We start from the raw sequence: 10,800 nt of genomic DNA, 5'->3' as shown, positions 1-10,800 counted from the left end.
GTAGCAGGTGCCGTAGGGAGGAGGAGTACCCACGTGTGTGTGACTGCTGCCGGAGGCCGGAGGGTTCCGCGGGTTCACATCGCGGCGTCACCTTTCTCGTTTAATTCAAGGGAGACCGTTTTGGGGACCAGAGAACGGTAAGAGCCGCTGCGCGACCCCACTCCGGGCCTTAGGGGGTGCTGGGGGCATGACAGGCCTCCATGGGCATCACTGAGCTTTCACAGTTACTCCTCGCCCTCCTGGGGTTAAGTTTTTTTTTTTTTTTTTACATTAAACTGATTAGTACTTAACACAAGCCCACCCCTGTGCAGGAGAAAATCTGGGGCTCCTCTTTAACTGAGTGGGTGGTAGATAAGTGGAACAGCCTCCCTGCAGAAGTGGTAGAGGGTAATACAGTGAGGGGATTAGACGGGGTCCGATCTGCTGGCAGGTTCTATATCTTTATTATTTCTTTTATATAATACACAATATTGTGAAATATTTTTTTTTGGAGAGACCAGCTGCGCAGACTTTATACGTTGATAGGAGTGAAGATCGTGGCCTTATTATTATTAATATATTTTTTATTTTTATATATCGCCATCATATTCCGTAGCGCTGTACACTGGGTAAACAGGACATAGCATGTAGTAAATAACATAACAATAAGACTTACAGAAGCAACAGGTGAGGAGAGCCCGGCTCAAAGGAGCTTACAATCTAGAGGCATTTACTCCTCTATACCTGGCTATACCTTCCCCTCTGATGTGAGATAAATGTAAGAACGCGGGAATCGGGCCCCTACTGTGTTGCCTTTAAGGGCCCTTTAAAATGTTTACGCAGCTGAAGTTAAAAGCAGCAGGATACGTAAAGCGTCTCACCGGGGGCCGTGTGATCGCGCCGTGTTTTGGGGGGCTATCGCCGGCCCGTTGCAGTCTGTCTCTGTCAGTAATTGTTCATCCTTTACCCCCCGTCAGTTGATTTTGCCACCCTGTGTCCCGGTTCTCGGAAGGCGATGGAAGGAGCAGGAGCTGGGGACGGAGGAGCCAATCCGGAGCCAGAGGAAGGAGCTGCGGCAGCAGCTGCAGCGGCGCCAGCTGTCGAGTTCCATGAAGATGAAGAGATTATCGAGGTGCTGGAGCTCAACGAGGCTGAGCCGGATCCAGGTACGGAGGGGCACTCCTGTGACACGGTGACCGTTCAGTGTCCGGGACTGTCCCTGCCAGTTTGGGGGTGTTGGCAGCTATATCTTAAGCATTTGAGTCTGACCCTTGCGTCCCCATCCCCCCCCCGCAGATGATCTCGCCAGTGACATGGAGGACGTAGACTTCGCAGACGAGCCGGAGGCCGGAGAAATGGCTGACGAGGAGTTCGAGACGGAGGATGAGGGGGTAGAGGAAGGCGCTGAGCCTCATGATGACAGCGAGCTGACGTTCTCCAAACACACAGGTATAAGGAGCCCTCTTAGCACTGCTGTATATGTCTGGAGCGATCGTCCCATTGGTCGTTAGAGCGGTAACCATGTATAAGGAATCCTATTGGTTCAGACGCGGGGTGCTCTGCCGGTGGAGTCTGCAGTAGGCTGTGTTTTTGGGGTTGAGTGTTGGACCGTTACCGGGCTCGCTCCCAATTACCGATCTCTCACCGGCTTTCTTCTCCCCGCCGGCAGCCTCTGTGTTCTGTGTCAGCCTGGATCCGAAGGAGAGCATCCTGGCCGTGACCGGAGGAGAGGATGATAAAGCCTACGTCTGGAGGATCAGCGATGGAGAGACGTTATTTGAGTGTACAGGTGAGTGACCTCCGTGGATGCGAATGCAATTGGAGCACAGGAGTGATGGGAGTGATAAAGGGTCATTGGAAAACAGGAGTGATGGGAGTGATAAAGGGCCTCTGTACGCCTATGAAGAGATTCCATTAAAAATGGACAATAGTCATCCTGGAGATCACCTCGGCCCCTCTGGCCCCCAGCCTTGGGCTTTGCTGTTATTCACGTGCCTTTTTACCTCCTTTCAGGTCACAAAGATTCGGTTACCTGTGTGGGATTTAGTCACAATTCCAGCCTGGTGGCCACCGGAGACATGAGTGGCCTCATCAAGGTGTGGAAAGTTGAAGGTGGGGAGGAGATCTGGTCGTTCGAGGCGGCTGACCTGGAGGTAAGGAAACAGAAGACCTCGGTATTCTCCCATCCTTGAACTTGGTCTTCATTGTAGTGACGTTGATCAGGAAATAAATGTTTTGGTTCTGCGCTTATTACTTTATCGTGGCCCATGGGTAAGACCTTTGCTTTTGCCCAAATGTTTATTTCTTCACCTTTTTTATCTTCCTGTTGCCCCTCTTCCCCCGGCAGTGGCTGGAGTGGCACCCGTGCGCTCCTGTGTTAATGGCCGGCACTGCGGATGGAAATACCTGGATGTGGAAGATGCCCGGTGGGGAATGTAAGACCTTCCAGGGGTCCAACTGCCCCGCCACCTGCGGACAGTTCCTTCCTGACGGTAAGAGCCCCGACGGCCGTGGCAGAGGGCAACAGCGTGAAAGTCAAAAGTTCAACTCAAACCGTTTTTTTACCGTTTCTCTCAAGGAAAGAAGGCGGTCGTGGGTTACGAAGATGGGAGCGTGCGGATTTGGGACCTGAAACAGGGAAGCGCTCTACACGTTCTGAAAGGTAAAGCCGTCTCCCCAACGGGGAGAAGCCTAATGGAGTAATTAAGTCCGTCAGTCCACACTAGAGACCCTCGTTATCGATTAGGGACCGCCGTAATAGACCAGACCCCCATGAGCGTCTCTGCCTTACTGACTTATCCCGCTGAGATCACGTGAATATCCCGACGTTCGCTCAACGTTGGTTACAAGTAGCGTGTTGACCGAGAAGCATTTTTTAAGGCAATAAATCATTTTTATGACCGTCGTTAAATATAACCCTCTACAGTAAGCATTCTGACCTCTTCTACCCTCGGTTAACGTCCTGGTTTCACGGCGCAGGCGCAGACGGGCACGGCGGGCCGCTCACGTGTGTTTCGTCTAATGCCGACGGGAGCCTGGTGCTCACCGGCTCTGTGGACTGCGACACAAAGATGGTGAACACTTCCACTGGGAAGGTAAGTTGCTTGCGCATGAAGTTATATGTTGGCGAGCATTGAGTGGGCACTCAAGGGGGGGTTTCTTGCTGCAATCTTGCACTGCCTCATTAAATGAGTTCCGTTTTCTTTTGGCCGCCGCCGTCTCCAGGTTGTTGGGGTGTTCAGGACAGAAAGCAACGTCTCAAAAGCTTCAAAGCGAGAGGAAGGAGAAATGGAGACCAACTCTGTGGAGTCGGTGGGCTTCTGTAACGTGTAAGTGGGGGGCAAATGTGACGGCAAAAAAGTTTATTCACGTAATCGAGGAACGGTTCAACACATGGATGAAAATGGGCTGGAAAACGTTTTATTTGTTCTAATTTGTTGCTGTCGCCTCCCTCCTCGTTCTCAAATCTTTTCCAGCCTGCCGCTGGCTGCCGTTGGCTACCTGGATGGGACTTTGGCGATTTACGACGTCTCCACGCAGAGCCTGAGACACCGGTGCCAGCATGAAGTGAGTGATCGCCTACGGGTTGGGTGGACGGAAGTGTCCTAAAGTCTTAAACGTATAGCACTATTTAGAATGTGCGAGGGGCCGGCCGTCTGCAGGGTGATCTGTAATGTCTGTCTCCGCAGTCCGGGATCGTGCATCTCTTGTGGGAGGACAGCTCGCCGGTGGTGTACACCTGCAGCTTGGATGGCGCCGTCAGACTGTGGGACTCGAGATCCGGCAAAATGATTAGCGAATATTGCGGGCATTCGTCCGAAATCCTCGATTTTGCACTTAACAAGTGAGTATTCGTCTCCTGATATATAAACTGAAGCAGGGGCTGACCCAGCGAGCGTACGCATTACAGCATCTCGGATAGAACGTCATTTACGAGTTATCTTATTTAGCAAGAATTGCAATAATTTAGCTCTAAAAACAAGAATCTGCGCTGCTGTTCAAAAGTTTGGGGTCACTCAGCACATTTCCGGCTGTAACATAATTACAAAAAGGGTTTCTGACGATCAATTAGTCTTTTAAACTTGGATCAGCAAACACAATGTGCCACTGGAACACAGGCGTGATGGGAGTGATAAAGGGCCATGGGAACACAGGAGTGATGGGAGTGATAAAGGGCCATTGGAAAACAGGAGTGATGGGAGTGATAAAGGGCCATTGGAAAACAGGAGTGATGGGAGTGATAAAGGGCCATGGCAACACAGGAGTGATGGGAGTGATAAAGGGCCGTTGGAACACAGGAGTGATGGGAGTGATAAAGGGCCATTGGTACACAGGAGTGATGGGAGTGATAAAGGGCCATGGCAACACAGGAGTGATGGGAGTGATAAAGGGCCATTGGAACACAGGAGTGATGGGAGTGATAAAGGGCCATTGGAACACAGGAGTGATGGGAGTGATAAAGGGCCATTGGAACCCAGGAGTGATGGGAGTGATAAAGGGCCATTGGAACATGGTGTTTAGAATCCTCCGGTTTTTCTTGTTACCGGTTGTTACGAGCTGTACTGTAGCCATGCTTTCCCTTTTTTCTTTTCGCAGAGACGCTTCCATCGTGGTGACGGCATCCGGCGACAACAAAGCCAAAGTCTTCTGCGTTCAGCGACCCGACCGTTAAAAATACATCTCCGCGTATAGGAAGCGAACGGCATCTTTCGTGGGAAGCTGGAGCCGCCGGCGTATTCTCTTACAGCATAAATTTATTTAAATGCGTGTTTTTCATACAGAGCAGTATATCCTGGTATGCGTGTACACACGTATGTTCCATCATGATGCACCAACTGCAGAAGTTAAGGGGGAGACGTAAGAACGACGGATAAGATCTGCTTTTACTCCTTTAATTTAAACCAAAGTCACGTCGGTTCCGAAAATTCTACAAAATACAGATTTCTTTTTTTTCTTTTTTTTGAATAAAGGGCTGTTTGTAAATCTCGGTTTGCCACTAAAAAAAAAAAGGCAGGGAAAATGGGTAATTGTGCAAACTGCTTTGCTTTCTCTAAATTTATTTCAACAGAATTGGGATAAGACACGGTTTATTCAGCCAACCAGAAAACAAATATATTTTTTGCTAAGTAGTTAATCTTTCCTTATTATTTATGTAATATATATATTATATTTTACGCTCTCCAGCTATTGGCTAATTATTTCTGGAGGCATGATCACCTAAACGTCATTCTAACATACAAGCAGCGATATAGTAGTTGCTACTCGGTGCTCCGGCTACGTTCTGTCTTAACCTTTAGAATTATTATATTCACAAAATATCGTAACTTCTTCATTCATAAAGTGTTCCGTCGGAGGGTTAAAATCACTCCGGAGATGATCTAGTATTGCAGGATTGTGTTTTGCCGATGATGTGGCTTTAAAAGCACTTTTTGGTTAATATATAGTCCCGCGGCGCTTTGTTTAGTGGATCCTGTCCTATTTATTTTCCAGGCATCGTCTGTTATTATGTTACCCTTGGCTGCAAATACTAGTGAAACAAAATGAAACTGTCTTTTTAATATAATAAATACCTTTATTGATATATATTTATACGCAGAAGTTTATTACATTTATTACTAACTAGGCGACTTTACGATTTCCCATCAAATGATCCCCCCCCCCAAAAAGAAGAAGAAAATACTGAAAAATAATAATCCAGATGTTGGGACATTAAAATTAAAGAAAGAAAAAAAAATAATTGTGTATTTTTTTTTTCCAGAAAAAATAGCGATTTTGGTCGATGAGTTCATGATAATCAAACGGCTGCCTCCTACTTTAGTGAATAATCCCTTTAGCGCCGTAGGCCTTGTTTTCTTCCTGAAAGCGTCATTTTTGGTTTTAGTATGAAAATGTCTCGTTTACAGACTTATTAAGGTGGGATATTAACCCTTACAGTGCTGAGGCATCAGCGTGCCCCATACTTGTCCGACACAGCAATGGTCAACAAGTGGCACTTAAGAAAATGTAATATAAATGACTGTTTTTTTCCCCTATATATATATATAAACATTTTTGTTACTATTTTGTATGGGCAAATCGGAGCCCCCTCTCTAGTCCCCCCCCCCCCCAATTTCCTGAAGTAAGATTATATTTGTTGTTCAGTTTTAAGGCTGCCTTAGCGCTCTTAACCCTTTGCATGCCGGGGGGGGGGTGGCACATGCGTTTCCAGTTATTATGATGGAGAACGTTCAATAATCTCGAGTCTTGGAGCGCAAAGATCGACGCAGACTGTGTTTTCTGATGTTTATTCGCGAGGCTTGTCCTGCAGATTTCTTCGACGACGACGAGCTTTAAAATGTGCGTCTGGTTCTGTAAATGATTAAATTCAACAAATTTCTTACCTGACAAATGTTTTTGGGTAGTTTTTGGGTTTCATTTTTTTATAATTATTATATTGTAAAAAGAGCACATTGTTAAGTTTAATGTATGTGTCTTTACCTACAGCTCATACATCTCAGTGTGTATACAGTGTGTCCATCGCAACGGCTACGTTCCTTATGCCTCCTAAGCCTCCGACTTTCTAGTCTCGGATATATATATATATATAGTGTGTTTGTGTGTGTGTGTGTATATATATATATATATATATATATATATATATATATATATATAGTGTGTGTGTGTATATATATATAGTGTGTGTGTGTGTATATATATATATATATATAGTGTGTGTGTGTGTGTATATATATATATAGTGTGTGTGTGTATATTTTTATATATATATAGGCCTTTTCCCTAAAGGAGATGCGTTAAAAAGTTATAATATCATAATTTTATTCTTTACATGAAAGATAACCAGACAATATATCCTTAAAACCCCATTCTCTCTGCTCCTTATCCAGTTTTTGGATTGACATGGATTGTGGGAATTGTAGTTAAACCGACTTTTAAATATGGCAAGGATGTCTCATATCCATGGGCATATATATGTACGGGTGTAATATATATATATATATATATATATATATATATATATATATAATTCTTCTTTTTATTATTTTATTTATGTTTATTTTTTTTATCCTTTCTTTATTACTTTTTTTTTTTTTCTGGATGTGTTGATGATCGAGTAGCGGAGGGACGCTGCCGCTTAGTAGGATTCTACAAGAGCGATCTATATCCATACAATCTGCAGGGGAGCGACACGCTGCTAGATTTTGGAAAGAGCGGATGTTACGTCGCTGGCAGCGAATACACGTTAAAAAGAAGAAGTAAAAATATAATTTGCCTCCTCTGGACTTCCCCTTTAAACTCCGGTGACTCCGCCGATTGCTGACATTCTCTGCAATTTACCCAGGAAAAACCCGGAGGAGCACGTGCTGCGCATGGAGTCAGCCAGATTATTGCTATTGTTTATTGTTTTATATAGCACCATCTGTCATGCCACGGCATGAGTAACTGGGGCTTGGCACTGAATGGGTTAAGGGATTTGAGGCTAAATTCAGTAACATTTGTTGACCCCTTTTCTTTTGGAGCCAGAACACAAAATAAGACTTGATTACCCCATGCTGGGTATTGTCACCTTGGACAGGAAGGGATTCCTGTGGAAGAGTGAAAGGCCAGGCATCCTGGCAACATCTCCCTGGGGTGTGGAGACAGGGTATCAATGGACACAGGGTAAAATTAATAAATGCATAATGTCCAAAATATGATGAGTACATAACTTTTGGGCCCCATCATACATTGCATCCTTATGCCTGTGATGTGCTGGTTTCAGGGAGACCAAACACGCCATGCAGGCATGTCCATAGCAAGTGTTATGCGAATGTGTCCTTGTGCCAACTGATACAGGTGTGGAGTTTGGTATGAAAATGATCACTAGGACCAGAGAATTATGATGATCCTGGTGTCATAATTATGCCAAGCTCGGCCGGCGTCATATTACATATTTTCTGATCCCAGACCAAAGTTGAGAAGATATAACCCCGCCTTCAGAAGGTCATAGTTCTGAACCCCCTACTCCCTTCCCCTTGCTCAGGTAACAGGAAAAGGGCGGTCTTGGGGGGGATAAAAAGGTGGGCAATTGGTAATGGAGGAGAGCCTGTTTTTACCATCAGAGAGACAACATCAAGGTTCCAAGGAAGTGTGGTATGATACTCTGTTTTATCCCTTTTATTTTATACTGTTTTGTACTTGTACTATTTTAGTCTATGTCTCTTTTTATATGCATTTTTTTGTATAACAGCACTGTGACCCATTTTATGCTCAGATTAAACATTTTTAATCAGTTCTGTCTTTGTTCTCTAATCGAACTCAGCCTAGAGATAGCCTTTTGTATACATATAAGTCACGTTACTAAGCGGTTAACTATATAGATATCAGTTTGGGGATTGTGTAGTTATAGCAGTCTGATTGTTTTTGGGTAACCTAAGACGCCCGGTTTTAAAGTTCTTGGTGGTGGCAGCGTGTTTTACACTGGGAGTTTTGGGGTGACTGGTTGGGGTTGGTGGTGGTTGCTTGGTGCCCTGCGGGGAAAGTGACCAAACGCACCGGAAGTCTGGTTGGCGTTTGACCCTTGTTACGCCCGTACTCCCACGTCGCGGCTCGGCCGATAGCCCTGTCCGTGACAAACTGGTGGCATAGCGGTGGGATAGATATATTGATATATATATTTTTAGAGGTTTTTAGTGCTGACTGGATTCGCCTGAAGCACTAGAAGAAATTGCATACCTTTTTGTGTAATTTCCAAAGACAGAGCTCAGTGCTGATTTAAAAAGACATACAAAGTACAAAACAGTTTCCCCTCCCTACTCTTGTTTTTCTCTCTCTATACCATTTCCGAATATGGAGGCCTATCGCAAACAACCCAAAGAGGCCCTGGAATTGATGTGCCAAGCAAGGGATTTACAAACTTTTGGCAAAAGCAAGGAACAACTTATTGCTGACCTTATGGAGACTGATAGGCACACTGTCCAGCCAGAGACGGACACCGAAAGCGTGACAGAGCTCCCTACTACTGCAGGAGCGCTCATTGGAATGCCTAGTGGTTGTACCCCTCAAAGTGCTATGGACATTTGCGCAACAGAGTTATTTCGGCAACTGATGGCTTCAAATCCTCGGGAGGCCATGCAGGTGATGATTCAACAGCAGGCAGCAGAAAGACAAGAAAGATTGGCAGAAAGAGAAGCTGCGGAACGGCAAGCAGAAAGAGAAGCAGAGAGACAAGAAAGGCTGGCAGAAAGGGAAGCTGCGGAAAGGCAGGCAGAAAGAGAGGCACAAAGGAGACACGAGCTGGAAATGGCCAAGCTGCAGTCCACTGTTCAGTCCTCACTGAACAGTAATGCATCAGATCCCAGCACACGTAGGCTTAGCAAGGATGATTTTCCCTCCCTGGAAGAAGGGACTGATTTGGATGTGTTCCTAAAAAGTTTTGAAAAAGTGTGCAGGCAGCACCAACTACCCTCAGACCAGTGGGGGAGATATTTAACCCCACAACTGAAAGGAAAAGCCTTGGATGTGTTTGTGTCCCTTCCCTCAGAGACTGATAACGATTATGAGGCAATCAAATCTGCCTTGCAAAAAACTTTTAACCTTACTCCTGAGGCTTACAGGAAAAAGTTTAGGAGCATGCAGCAGAGTGCGTCATCCAGCTGCATTCTATATGTTGCACAATTAGAAACCGCGTACAAGCAATGGGTTACCGGAGTACAAGTTACTACCTATGAAGCCGTTAATGACTTAATGGTCCTAGAACAGTTCTTACAGACCCGGAGCCCTGATGTACGAGAATGGATTTTAGAAAGAAAGCCGAAAACAGCTAGGGATGCCGCAGAGCTGGCAGATGACTACGCCGACATTCGTGCATCTAGGCGTGGAGTTGTGTCAGCTGGTACTTCCACCTGGAGAGGGGCTACAGGTCCATCATCATCCACAAGATCAGCAGTGAGGACTTCACCACCACCAACTGCCAATGGGGTAAGGGCCATGTCTGGTGAGTCACATGCCCGCCGTTGTTTTCAATGCAACCAGATTGGGCATCTGAGCTTTAATTGCCCCACTAGAAATCTACCCCAACCTGCTCGTGGGGGTGGGAGCGCCCCTGAAGGGGCACCATCAGTTTTGCTTGTGGGTGGGCCTGTGGCGAGAAAGGAGGATAACCTGCAGAGTGTAACTGTGGGTGACCGGGTGACCATGGGACTAAGAGATTCTGGAGCTTCATTCACCTTGGTGCGCCCTGAAGTGGTGAATACGGAGGACATAATCCCTGGAAGAACCATGTCCATCAAAGGAATTGGGGGTGTGCGCCCTGCTGTGCCCATGGCGCGTGTGTACCTGGATTGGGGTGCGGGGAAAGGTTTGCGGGAAGTGGGTGTTTCTGAGGATATCCCTGTTAATGTTCTGTTGGGGAATGATTTGGGCCGGATGCTTTGTCACTATGCTCCAGAGGACACTGCTTGCGAGTCAGAAGGGATGACAGACAGCCCTGCTTCACCTAAGGTACTGTGTGAAACTTTGGGGGACACTGTGAAATGTGATGGCTGGGAGGGAGAGCCGGAGATAGATAAATCCCTGCCTATAACTGAACCAGTAATGCCTTCCACGTATGAGATGGGGTGTGTTGTAAAACGTGCATTCAATGAATTCAAAATAACCGAACCTAGTGGAGACGGGTTAGGGAGAGGGTTTTGTGTGCAACTAGAAAGGAATATGGATGAGGGTGATGTGCCTGGGTCAAAATTCTGTAAGACTGGGATGTCTGTGAGTAAGGGGGAGGAGGACTGCGAGATCCAGGGATGTGTACCACTAGTAGCAGTGGTAACACGTCAGCAGAGTGCCAGG

At 46.1% G+C, this 10,800-nt stretch overlaps 1 protein-coding gene across 1 annotated transcript; it reads left to right on the top strand.

The window, feature by feature from the left end:
* AAMP (angio associated migratory cell protein) lies at window positions 1-4,885 on the top strand. The gene is made up of 12 exons (XM_053471592.1): window positions 1-137; window positions 957-1,145; window positions 1,276-1,428; window positions 1,649-1,768; window positions 1,993-2,132; window positions 2,327-2,471; window positions 2,558-2,641; window positions 2,959-3,074; window positions 3,205-3,308; window positions 3,456-3,546; window positions 3,669-3,823; window positions 4,576-4,885. Exons 2-12 carry the CDS (start codon window positions 995-997, stop codon window positions 4,649-4,651), a joined length of 1,335 nt encoding a protein of 444 aa, XP_053327567.1. The 5' UTR covers window positions 1-137; window positions 957-994; the 3' UTR covers window positions 4,652-4,885.
* The last annotated feature ends 5,915 nt before the right edge of the window (window positions 4,886-10,800 follow it).

This window comes from Spea bombifrons, chromosome 7, assembly GCF_027358695.1.
Source record: "Spea bombifrons isolate aSpeBom1 chromosome 7, aSpeBom1.2.pri, whole genome shotgun sequence".
Classification (NCBI taxonomy): Eukaryota; Metazoa; Chordata; class Amphibia; order Anura; family Pelobatidae; genus Spea; species Spea bombifrons.
The sequence above is the reverse complement of the archived record's forward strand: the minus strand, read 5'-3'. Positions and strand labels throughout refer to the sequence as shown.

Bases quoted from the DNA above. Each gene is read 5' to 3' on its own strand.
- AAMP (XM_053471592.1), top strand. From the start codon at position 995: ATGGAAGGAGCAGGAGCTGGGGACGGAGGAGCCAATCCGGAGCCAGAG. The intron at 1,146-1,275 runs GTACGGAGGGGC...CCCCCCCCGCAG, and splicing joins CGAGGCTGAGCCGGATCCAG to ATGATCTCGCCAGTGACATG. The intron at 3,075-3,204 runs GTAAGTTGCTTG...CGCCGTCTCCAG, and splicing joins TGAACACTTCCACTGGGAAG to GTTGTTGGGGTGTTCAGGAC.